At 39.9% G+C, this 13,297-nt stretch overlaps 1 protein-coding gene across 1 annotated transcript; it reads left to right on the top strand.

Annotated features, from left to right (window-relative positions):
- Positions 1-537: 537 nt before the first annotated feature.
- Positions 538-6,416, top strand: Rad1 (RAD1 checkpoint DNA exonuclease). Its single transcript, XM_048368221.1, has 5 exons — positions 538-813; positions 2,183-2,291; positions 2,867-3,125; positions 5,618-5,716; positions 6,018-6,416. The coding sequence occupies exons 1-5, from the start codon at positions 616-618 to the stop codon at positions 6,196-6,198; spliced, it is 846 nt and encodes a 281-aa protein (XP_048224178.1). The 5' UTR covers positions 538-615; the 3' UTR covers positions 6,199-6,416.
- The last annotated feature ends 6,881 nt before the right edge of the window (positions 6,417-13,297 follow it).

The following is a 13,297-nucleotide window of genomic DNA, read 5'->3' as shown; positions in this document are numbered from 1 at the left end:
CCTTCATTAATAAACGACCGTAGGACCGGCGGTTGACCGTTGGAAGGTGGGAGGGGGCGGGGTAGGGGTGTTTAGGATTCTTCAGGGATCTTGCCTGGACTCGGGATCCCCGCCCGGCCCCGCCCCGCCCCTGTCCTGCCGGCTCGAGGCTGCGAACGCGAACTGCTGGCGTTCACGGCTAACGGTCCTGGGAACTCCTGCCTCGCGCGGGTGAATCCCGGGTGTGTGTTGTAGGCGGCTTCTTGCAAGTGTCACGGTCCCGGAGACCAGAGCCGCGCTTTGAACGTTCCACCACGTTCTCATGGGCCGGGGTGGGACTCACCGCGACAGTGGAAGGCCCGCGGCGGGGGCGGGCCGGGGCGGGGGCTTGGCGAGCCGGGGGGCGCGGCGGGCGGCGGGGAGGGGGGCGGGGGCGTGGCCGGTCTGGGCCCGGGCGGGCTGCGGTGGGGCGTCCCCGGGACCCGGCAGCGCGGGGGACCCGGCAGCGCGGGGGACCCGGACTTGGTTGTTGAGCTTGTGGTTGTTTTCCCTCCTCAGGTGTCGGGCGGCGTGCGGGAGCGCGGCGTGGCCCCGGCGGCCGGCGGGTTCCGCGCGGAGCCGCGGGTGCGGAGGAACATGCCTCTCCTGGCCCAGCGCTTCCCGGAGGAGGAGGAGCAGTACTGCTTGGTGGCCACCCTGGACAACGTCCGGAATCTGTCCACCATCCTCAAAGCCATCCACTTCCGAGAGCACGCCACTTGTGTCGCCACCAAAAACGGAATCCGGGTGACCGTGGAAAACGCCAAGTGTGTCCAAGCGAATGCTTTCATTCAGGTGCGGAGCACGGCGACTTTAAGACCCTAACTATATGTTAACGCTGTTACTCTTCCCCGGGTTTAGTGAATTTGAAAGGGCTGAGAAGGCAAAAGAAGTCTCCAGAGTATCAGACGTTGTGTGAATTTTTTTCCTTCCTCTCCTGGCAACATTATTTTCCCACCTTGTTTTGTGAGATACTGGAGAAGAGAGCCCGGTAAACCAGGGGCCTGTAATCCCACCTCCTCTGGAGGCTGAGATCTGAGGATGGGAGTTTGTCTCCAGCGAGTCAGAACAATTCGTGAGACTCGTATCTCCAATGAATGAAACACACACACACACACACACCCCAAAAAAAAGAAAGCCAGAAATTGAGCTGTGGCTCAAGTGGTAGAACGCTCCTATTATCTATTATTTACTGTATTTCCTCTTTTTTCTTCTTCTGTGTGTATGAGAGTCCTGGGGCTTGAACACAAGGCCTGTGCCCTGTCCTTGAGCCCTTTTACTCAAGGCTAATGCTCTATCACTGGAGCCACAGCTCCACTTCCGGCTTATTTATTGGAGTTAAGAATCTCCCTGACTTTTCTGCCTGGGCTCGCTTTGAATCATCGTGATCCTCCGGCCTCAGCCTCCAGAGTAGGATTAAAAGCGTGAGGTACCGGTGCCCAGCGTTGCTTTTTCTTTTACTCGCTGTAATAAAGTGTGTTGCTACCAAGAAATGTTTGTTGGGTTCAGATAGATTTCAGATTCAGTTCCAGTTGTTGACCACCAAAGTGTAGATGATTAGTTTAGAGTTGGAGAAATACATAAGATGTGGTTCTGCAAAATAAATTGAAAACTGGTATCCATGATAAACTATTTTACTTTCAAGTTATCCTGACCATACTGAAAACAGCAAAAGGAAACTGGAGTGTCATAGGGGAAGATAGGTTTGGATTCAGGAGTAGAGCGATGCAGTGATTTTGCATGCCCTAAATCAGTTACAGCTTTTTTTTTTTTTTTTTTTTTTTTTGGCCAGTACTGGGCCTTGGACTCAGGGCCTGACCACTGTTCCTGGCTTCTTTATGCTCAAGGCTAGCACTCTGCCACTTGAGCGACAGCGCCACTTCTGGCCGTTTTCTATATATGTGGTGCTGGGGAATCAAACCAGGGGCTTCATGTGTACAAGGCAAGCATTCTTGCCACTAGGCCATGTTCCCAGCCCCTTAGTTACAGCTTTAACTATTAAATTGTTGAATACTGTTGTTTAAGCTGTTCCACTGAATAATGGCTGAAAAAAACTTCAGTTTTACTTGGAAATTATTCTCAGGGAGTTAGTATTGTAGTTTTTGAAATCCAAAATCTTAATGTTTTATTCTTAAATCTATTTTCATGTTTACTTTTTTAATAGGCTGAAATATTTCAAGAGTTTACGATTCAGGAAGACTCTGTTACTTTCCGAATTAATTTCACTGTCCTTTTAGATTGTTTATCTATTTTTGGATCAAGTTCTACGCCTGGTGAGCCATTTTACTATGATTGCAAAAACATAAAAATATTTGTGCAAAATAGTCTTTTCCTATAGTGAACTGAAATGTTAAAATTCGCAATGCCCTTTTGTCCCTCTCTTTTGTTCTTAATATGATCTAACAAAGCATATAAAGACTTTCCCAATAGAAAAAATTGTGAAGATCCTATCATAGTGAATACACTAGTAGTATAGTACAGATATTATCACTTCAGGAAATAACATAGCCTATTCTGCAATAGTTAGATACCATGTTAATCCGTGCAAATTTTCCATCTTGAAATTATATATGGGTATATTTACATTTATGCACATACATATCTACACACACACAAACAGAATCAGTATTCTATTTCTGAGGTATTCTGGCAAACTGAAAGTTATTTCAGAGACTTAATATTGTTCTGGGCCCAATTTTCTTGCAATAGTTTTTTGGAATTATGCTTTCTTATAAAGAAATATATCCTGGAAATTTGGCAGAATTTAATCTTACGTGTTACATTGAGGAGAAGCTGAATGCATTCATAAAGCTAATATTTAAGCCCAGGATGACTTTTTCCACTGCAGGGACTTATACTGCACTTAGGATGTGCTACCAAGGTTATGGTCATCCTTTGATACTGTTTCTGGAAGAAGGAGGAGTAGTGACAGTCTGCAAAATCAATACTCAGGAGCCTGAAGAGACTCTAGATTTTGATTTCAGCAGCACCAACGTTATTAATAAAGTTATTCTGCAGTCAGAGGGGCTCCGTGAAGCATTTTCTGAGTTGGACATGACAAGCGACGTTTTCCAGATTACCATGTCTCCTGAGAAGCCATATTTCAGGTACTTGAGTACACTTCTAGGTAATGTGATTGCTATTGGGCTTCTCTTCCCACTTCACTTGCTTCAGTTGCAGAATATTTAATTATCTAGGTTCCTGGATTTCCAGAACTTTAGACATCTTTTACTTTTACCTCATACTTTTGTGTGTATGTGTGCTGATCCTGGGGTTTGAACTCAAGACCTGAGTGTTGTCCCTGAGCTGCTTTTGCTCAAGGCTAGCGCTCTACCACTTTGAGTCACAGTTTCTCTTCTTTCTTTTTTTTTTTTTAGTAGTTTGTTAGTGATAAGAGTCTTACCAACTTTCCTGCCTGACTAGCTTTGAACCATGATTCTCAGATCTCAGCCTCTTGACTAGCTAGGATATTAAAGGCTTGAGCCACCAGTGACCAGCCTTACCTCATACTTTTATAGATTGAAAAAATAAGTCCTAGGAAGAGTAACTCACTAATTAGGATTTCATAGGTAGTTTGGGTTTGTAGATTAGCCCAATATCCTAATCCATAAACTAGTCTCCTGAGCCATGATAGGAAAGGAGGTAAAAGATAGACTTGGGGAATATCAACCACTATAAACAGGCCCGTTCATCACTGTACTTCTTACTGTGGTAGATCAGGCTGCATCTTGAGGAATACTGGCTTTCAACATCTGGAAATGCATTTTCTTGCATGATATTTTTTTCTTTTTACTTCAGGGTTCAAAAAGGAAGTAGACACTTCTCATACATGGTTTGATTACTTAGCCTGTGTGCTCCCCACCTCCTGTGTACCTATCCATTCTATTGAGGCAATAGCTTAAAGTTAAGGTAAAGAGATGTGTGGAATAGCATGGGAATAAACCAAAAATACCAAATAAACCAAAAAATAACACTCATAGATACTTGGGGAAATGGTACTAGAGCACTCAGGGAGGACTGGCCCAGGTGAGATTCCCAGAGGAGGGCAATTTTCAGTAGGAAACAATAACAGAACTACAAAGCTCCTCTTAGTAACTTTGTCCCAACAAAATATAAAATGGTAAGGTATTTTTTTCAAGATTATAATCAACTTAAAGAAACCAACCATTTATAGAGAGGGAATCTAAATATTTCTGGTTGGAATACTTAGAAATAATACAAGAGTAAGGAGCCGAGTACATAAAAAGTGCCAGACATAAGTTCTTTTGTGTGTAGAAAAATTGCAGGCCTTTCTAATGACATTAACTGGATGAAAATTTGGCTCAAGGTGTATTACAATGTTAATCAAAATAGGAAGCAACAACCCCCTTCCCCCTTAGGCCGTTAAACTGTGCTTCTCTGTATCCCCTTCTAAATGAGCTGGCAGGAGAGGAAACGGAAACAGTGTGGAGAGGTGGGAGTTAACTTTTTTTCTGGATGTGTTAAATGTGAGGTGTCTATAATACCAAGGAGTAGCTAGATTAGAGAGACTGGGCTAGTCTAGAAATTTAGACTGCCTGAGTGGGGGTCCTTTTTTCTGCCAATGCCATTTTAATATTTTTGACATCATGTATGAGCATATAGTTAACTAAATTTCACTTTGAAAAAAAACCTCCATAGATTTAATGAATTTTGAATCCTGCCTGTGGTGGCCTTGATAGTGTCAGACCAAATGATGATTTGGGCCTCATGGGACCTACAGGCTGGACATTCCCTGCCACTCTTAAGGAGAAAGAACAGATAGGCTTAGGGAAAACCAACACCTGAAAGATGGGGAATGGAGGAGCAGCTTGGGGAAAACACCATCAAAGACTGATCATTGTGTTCTACCCACCTACATGCTAAACCGTCAGCAAATGCTCAATAAATTATTGCAGACTAAACATATAAACATTTACAATTATCTAAACACCACTACTGACATTACCATTACCAAGTGAGGAAAACCATAACCCAGTCTAAACCATAAGAGCAGTCTAAAGTACGGAAAAGCTATATGATATCACAATAAAGATGGAGAATGGGATTCAAGGCTTGCAGTTGACTTCAATTATGCTTCATCTTTCTTCTATATCTGATTTGAGAGGAAAAGTCATTATTAGCATGGGAACTAGAGACTGATGTAACTTTTAAGCTGTTGATCAGTTGTTAATAGTTCTCTATTCCTAAAGTACCCTATTAGAACCCAGAATATGGTGTTTATAAAGCATATCATACTTGGGTGTGGTGGTGCATGCCTGCAATCCCGGTACTCTGGGAGGCTGAAGCAGGCAGATCATGAGCTTGAGCCTAGTCTGGTCTATGTAGCAATACCAGTCTCATAAGAAAGAAATAAAATATTGTAAGCAATTGTATATGTCTGCCTCAGCTCAAGAAGCTTGGATTACTTTTGGCAATATGGGATTTGAATTCAAGGCCCTATAGTTGGTAAACAGGTGCTCTACCATTTGAGCCATTCCCTCAACCCCAGAATGAGGTTCTGAAAGAAGTGTTTATCTGGATCCTAATGTTGTGTATTGTTGCAACGCTGAATAAATATGATGCTCATTTCCTACTCTAGGTTATCTACTTTTGGAAATGGAGGAAGCTCCCACCTTGACTATCCCAAGGATTCGGATTTAATGGAAGCATTTCATTGTAGTGAGACTCAGATCAACAGGTCAGTTCTTAGTATAAAGATTGCCAGTGATGATAAAGGTGAGGTCAACTACCAAATTTGTATTTAAGAAAAAAACCCACAACTTGTAATCTATTAATAAAAATGTAGAACATCTTAAAATAATGGAATGGCAGGGTGCTAGATTTACTTAGGGATTTCAGATAGGATATTTTTTAATGGAGAAAATACTAGCAAATTAAATAAATATTTGTTTTTATTCTTTTATTAGTTCTTGTCTAATTTTTGGAGAGAACTAAATTACAGATGTCCGAATAATGGCTTGCTATTTATTCCTCTACAGATACAAGATTTCTTTACTGAAACCCTCTACGAAGGCTTTAGTCTTATCTTGTAAGGTATCTATCCGGACAGATAACCGAGGATTCCTCTCATTACAGTATATGATTAGAAATGAAGATGGGCAAATATGTTTTGTGGAATATTACTGCTGCCCTGATGAGGTTTGTGAATCTGAGTCTTGAGTGTTCCCTGTGGTACTGAGGTGTGCATTTGTGATTGGTTGGGGCCTTATTCTGCCAGCAGTAGTCTTCATGACTTGTTAGCTTGTCTGTTGAGAATGAGCTCCCTATAGGTTAACAGTTGCTATATTATTGAGTCTAAAGTTTGCAAGTTGAATCAAGCCATATGTAAAATGTTTGTTTACTATTAAAATGTTTGTTTACTATTAATAAAAAGCAAAGCGTATGAGTATTTTATTTTGAATTGTGAGAGACTAGTTTTAAAGCAGACTTTCTAAGCACTTTGCTCAGATAAATCATCTGAACTCGTCAGAACCTGGGGGGCGTGGAACCAGCAATATTATACTGTTAATGGTTTTTGCATGAGATTTCTGTGCAAACATTCTGATGATGAGGCATTGCCAAACCAATCCAAACAGTAAAGTATGCCTTTTGAAAAGGTCTGTAAACAGTATATAGTCTTCAGGACAAATTTTGTTGTTCTTAGAACTATATGATGCACCAAGTGTCTCAGTAAGAGCTTAGTGTAAATCCCCATTTGCCTGTAATAGTTTCTTGACCAAACTGAAGTGTAGGAAAATACTTATTAAGGGATTGTGTAGATTGGGTAATTTTTTTTTACTGGAACAAGTTTTGATAACTTATTCTCTAGTAGAAAAAAATACACTACCCTTTTGGGTATGCTCATTCTTCATGGGAAAAGATAAAGGTCCCTTAAACTACTGATGATTAAGAACCATTAGGCACCAGAGCACTGGAAGATTACTGGAAGCACTTGGAGATTACTGTTGCAGGTGCTGCATCCCAGGAAGGACTTCACCACTGCTGCAGGGCCCCTTCCCAGGCCCCTGTACAGTTCTGCGATGTAACCCAAGGCCAGTGCTGGATAGACTCAAGTCCCAGGCAGTCTCCAGATTTCTAGCTACTATACAACAAAAGTTTGTGATCAATAGGATGTGTTCAAGAAAAAAATGAAACTACTAAATATAAAAATATTTTTTTTTATGGCTGGGATGTAGCTCAGTGGCAAAGCGCTTACCTAGCAAGTGCAACATCTTGGGTTTGGTCCCCAATACCAAAAAAGAAAAGACAAAAAGCCAGTTGATGAGATGACAGAACAAAAATATTTTTATTTATATAAATGTCAAGATCCAAACATAAGGACAATAGTCAACATTTTGTGGACCACAATTTTCCTTCATACTCAAAGACAGCAATATTTTTAATAAAATCATTTTTATTTGCAGATGATATGGTCATAGATGTAAAAATACCAAAGATGTAAAAACTTCTGGAACCAATAACTAAATTTTAAAGTGGCAAAAGACTTTAGTAGTAAGTACAATACTAATATTCAAAAGCCAACTGCTTTTTTATATGCAAGCAACATACACAGAATTCTTAATAAAATTCCTTTTATTTATTTCTTTTTGTCAGTCATGGAGCTTGAACTCAAAGCCCAGACACTGTCCCTGATCATATAAGATGATGTTCATTAAAATTAACTGCAGGAAATATGAACAAAGGATTGTATGCTATTCTGATTCTTCTTTTTCCCTCCTTTGTTGCTGGTTTTGATTTCTGTACCTTTTGTCTTATATGTCTTGGGGAGTGCAAGGGGGAAAACAGAAATTATGAGATAGGGTGAACAAATGCAGCAGTGATACTAGACACTATGTTGAAAATGAACTATACAACTTGATAGAGAAATTTACCAAGTGCCTGCCTATTAGTTAATTCAAAAGATTTTCAAGAACTATGTTGGGCTGGGGATATGGCCTAATGGCAAGAGTGTTCACCTCGTACACATGAAGCCCTGGGTTCGATTCCCCAGCACCACATACACAGAAAATGGCCAGAAGTGGCGCTGTGGCTCAAGTGGCAGAATGCTAGCCTTGGGCAAAAAGAAGCCAGGGACAGTGCTCAGACCCTGAGACCAAGCCCCAGGACTGGCCAAAAAAAAAAAAAAAAAGAACTATGTATATTATCTCAGATCCATAAATATCAAGTATTTGTCTACAGCCACAGTCCCCTGAACACATCCATCTTGTCTGATCGCAGAAGGGTAGGGCCTGGTTAGTGCTTGGATATAAAAATACAAATAATTTGGATTATTACCCATTGAATTTAGAAAACTTGATTCTACTCATTTTCCTATGAGAATGTGATTTTTATATTGTATTACAGTAAACCTCCCACATTTTTATTAGCATCAATTAGTTCTATGGGGGGGTTCATTTTGACATGTCTGTATATTCATACAATGTACCTTGGTGAGATACATTGATCCACGCTACTGAGAGACTTTCTACAAGATTTTTATTTGACTTACTGAGGTTTTTGTTTGCAAGTTTCAGTTCAATTCTTTGTGAGGATATTTGTGTCTTTATTGAGTTCCCCTTTGCTGTGCTTCATTGTTTCCCTTACTTTGTTGTTTGCTTATATTCTGAATATTTCTGGTGTAATTTCTTAGACTTTGAGGTTTCACTCAAAAGTTCCAGTGGACACACAGACATTTTTCAGGGCAGTAAAACTAGTCTGGATGATATAATAGGTAAAAGTCACAGGTTTTTTGGGTTTTTTCCCTTAATTTTCATCATTATTTGTGTTATTGTTGTTGGTTGTGGGGCTTGAACTTGGGGCCTGGGCACTCTCCCTGAGCTTTTTTGCTCAAGGCTAGCACTCTACCACTGAGCCACAGCATCACTTCCAGTTTTCTCAGTGTTAATTGGAGATAAGAGTCTCACAGATTTTCCTACCTTGTCTGGCTTTGAACCCTGATCCTCAGATCTGAGCCTTTTGAGTAGTTAGGATTGCAGGATTACAGATGTCAAGTATTTTTTCAGAGACATAAACATATACTACACTAAGGATGGACTCTAAGGACTTGCTCGTTATGATGTGTAATTTAGGTTCATTGATCAACCAATATACCACTGGTGGAAGATGTTGAGAATGAGATAATGCATGTTATCTTCAGCTCAATTTTGTTATGAACCTAAAACTTCTCTTGAATAGTGTTTGAGGAAAAAAATTAAAAATTGGAGACCATTATAGGTAGCCATCTTATTTTGTCAGGTGTAAGGACATTAAAATTATACCATATATAATCCATACTTGTACAAAACATTGTAAAAATCAATCTCAAAAAAATAGCAGTTTGACAGGGATTATAAAGAAAAACCAATATTCAAAAGTAAGAGACATACTAAATCTTTTTATTTTATAATGTTACACATTTTATTCTGTTGTGTATATAAACAGTCGTGTGTGTGTTTACAGTCTGGAGGTCTTAACATTTTTCAGAAAAACAAACCTTTTGGGTTTGTATTTGTTTCTCTCACAGCTGAACACTACTCACACTATTACACCCTGGGAACTGGCTGATTATTACATTTTACAGGCTTTACAGACACGAGGTAGTAATTTCTTGAATGAAGAGATACAGTGCATTTCTGTGAGTGCTGAGTGGTATGGGTGTTGGCATGAAACACACGGGGTCTGTAAGCTTCATTACATAAAGTCAGGTAACTGAGGAAGATAAGTATGGCAAAAGTAAGAAATTTTCCCTTTGTCCCTTAAGGCACTACAAAAAAGGCATGCAGTTCAAGGGTTGTTTTTTCCCATTTTCAGGGACTAAGGTTTTTCTTTTGTTGTTTTTTAATCTTTGAGCATTCTTTTTTTAAAAAATGAGACTTAAAACCCATGTGGTGATCACATAGCCTCATGCAAAAGTATCATCTGCAATTCAAAAAGGTTGTTTTATAATGATCAGTGTGAACTTGCACAAACTCCTTAACTTCTATAGCCTCTCTAATTTATAAAATAAGATCTTTTGTGATCCTAACACATTAGGACCAATCCAACCAGAGCAAATGACTCAGAAGAATCAGACATCCCTCAGTAGGCAGTGTTACAGTAAACTCAGAGATGATGACTTAAGCCACTTCTAAATAATACACTTAAACATCTGCCAATAAACTGCTTACATTTTGCAGAGATTTTTTTAAAACTCAAGCTCAGTGATAGAACATTTGCCTACCATAAATGAGGCCCCAGTAAATGCTCCCCCCCAAAAAAATTGGGTCTAAAAAATTAAAAATTACAGAACAGAAATGGGAAGTAATGTGATTACAGTGACACAAGAAACTTAAAGCCTATGTCTAAATGATTTTTCCTCTGCGATATGGCTGTGGTTTCTGAGGGTGCCTAGATACGTTACCTGTCCTGCTACTAAGTGAACCTTTATTCTCAAGAGTCCTTAGTAAGAACCTCTCTGTGTTTGCACTGCCATGGCTGTCCATGTTGATAAATACATTTTGTGGTCTAGAATTTTGTTATCAATAAGATTGCCTTTATTCTTGGCTGTCTTGCATAGTGTTTCTCCTTGCTGGTAACAGAAGACCTAGAGGAAAGGAGAAAAACATGCTGTTTTTTAGGTTTTGCTTTTTTGTTTGTTCTTCCCTACCCAATAACTGCTTTATCTTAGCAACCAGGCTGCTCTCAGCCTGAGGTGCCGAACATCTCTTTTATTCTACCACATAACCCTGTCTCCCAAATGCTGAGTCTTCTAACAGGTCTCCAAAATGAGACCAGAGTTTTGGGATTTCTCTAAGAAGACCAAGGTGCTTTCTTTGATTAACTGACAGATCATACAGCTGGTGCTACATGGGCTGAGAACCTCAGTTATTTAATATACCACTCATGATTTTCAGATTTCTTTCTGTTTTGCTTTTCTGAGTTCAAGTTTGGCCCTTAACGTGCAATCCTCTTGCTTCAGACTTCTCAGAACTAAGATTATAGAAATACCCCTGCTATCCCTGGCTCAAGTAGTTTCTTACCAACACAAAAGATTTAAGACATAGAAGTCTTTTAAGTGGTAATAAAAAAAAAAGGCTGCCTGCTGTCTCTGGTTCTAGCAATCACAATTTTTATATTTTGCTAATACTGGAGGTGTGAGATTAGAGTTAGAAGTAACTACTTGGGAATTTTGTTGTTGATAATTAGTAAGCAAATCTGAAACCTCTGGTTCATTGGCTATTACTATACTGCATAAAATACAGAAAATTATCTGCCACTTTAATTTTCTCCTCATTAAACCAAGAGACAGTGCAATTCTAAGTTCTTCAAAGCGGGTGAGCAAATCCTGAGAAAGCTGAGACTAGGATAACTGGAAGTCAGCCTTGGGCCTACTAGACTCCTACCACATGGGGGCAGGGTTGCCCTTATTTGAAACCTTTGGGTTACGAATAGGACAATTGAGTTCCAGTGAATAATGTCTTCTTCAAGGTTCAAGTGGCCCTGTCAGGCTTTCTTGTCTATGATATTACCTGTCTTCAGAGGATGATAAGCTCTAGGTCATGATAGAAATGTTACCCAAAAAAATGGTTCCCATATCATCTAGCTTTTGAAACCAACCAACCCTATCCCCTTTGCCTTTATGCATGGTGGTATAACAAGAAGTTGAAAAATGTTTAAAAGCTTCAGGGAAACAAAAGTAGCTGTTATTTAGAATCTGATTAGTGTGCAACTCTCACAGATCATTTCATTTACTCCTCACAGTAGTACTGACATAGCACTATGCGCATCTCTGCTTCATAGATGAAGAAACCAGATTCCAAGCTAGAACAGGGGTAAATCTCTACAATCCCATTCTCAGATTTGAATCTAACTTTGTCTGTTTCCACAACTGTTGTGAGACTGGGTGTTACTATGTTCTCTAGGATGACCTTAGTCTAGTAGGCTCCAATGATCCCCTTGCCTCCATTCCCAGATAACTAGAACTATAGACATATACAGCCATGCCCTACTTAAGAGCTGTGGCTCTAGACCACCATGAATCATAAAGAACAATTATTTCATAGGAATATGTTGAAGTCATATTTCTATGATCAGATAAAATAGCTCATTGGAGAGATAGTCCATTATTCATAAAGACTTCATTATGTCCTGAAGTAGAACCCAAATTCCTTACCAGACTACAAAAACATTTGTGTGCCTTCAGTCCAAATACATTTCTACACCCTTTGCTTTGGGCAAAACCAAACTTCAGTCTCTCTACTTCAGTTCTAAAGATAGCACAAAGTTTTCTGTGCACATTTAAATTACTGACCATTTAAAACATTCAGGTATCTAAAACACTGTTCTTGTATACATTTGTTTTCTACATGCCAATAGGAAAGGTTATTATATTCAAAATTCCTGAGAGTGCTTCAGGAAAGAAAGGCCTGTAGCTTCATTGACCCATTTTAAATTGTCCTGAGCTGGTTTCTGCTACAGACTCCCTCCCTCAGGTAACCACTGCACATCCTCCAAACTGCCCTTCTATAACTTGCCCATAGGAAATATGACCCTGTACCAGAGCAGCGTACTTACCATTCCTTCCATACACTGTCCTCCATCATGTCTTGGTGACTTTGAGCACAGAAATCCTTCTTGCTGGAATGGCTTCTCTTTTCCATCTGTACAAATTCTTACTTGCCCTTCAAAGAATAGCTCACATGTCACCTGCTTTATGAAATGTTTTCCAACTCCTATACATTCCCTCTTTTTGCTCTCACTGCACCCAGGCTTCTACTCCAGAAATGATACTTTCTATTTTTATTGTTTATGCTTGTATCTTGCAGTAGAATGCTGCTCCCACCTTAGGATGAATGACCGTGTTTATGTGTTTTACTTCAGCTGGTAAGGGCCCACCAGATGTTGGTGGAAGGAAGGGATGAAGGTGAAGAAGCTGAACTCAGCATGTATAAGCTTACATAACTTCTACGGCAGAAATGGCATCATACAGGAGGTGCTGACTCATAGTTTAGCTTTCTTTTCTCTATACCTGAGTATCATGTTGTAGCTATTGTCCTACCCCTAATAAATAGTAGGGGAAGAATATGAATGCAGCAGCCTGCAAAAAAATCTAGTTTATGGAGCACTAATTTCTCCTCTAAGACTGGCTTGGCTCATAGAAAACTTACTAAACATATCATCTATTTTGTTTGACCTTGATGCAATTCTCTTTGGATATAATTGCCCCAAATTTCTGTTTCCAATCCATCTCTTTTCCCAACCCCTAATCCCAGAAGAGTATGTTCCATTTTGTTCACAGGGC

Source organism: Perognathus longimembris, chromosome 19 (assembly GCF_023159225.1).
Source record: "Perognathus longimembris pacificus isolate PPM17 chromosome 19, ASM2315922v1, whole genome shotgun sequence".
Lineage (NCBI taxonomy): Eukaryota > Metazoa > Chordata > Mammalia > Rodentia > Heteromyidae > Perognathus > Perognathus longimembris.
Note: the sequence above shows the minus strand (reverse complement) of the source record. Positions and strands in the feature narration are given on the sequence as shown.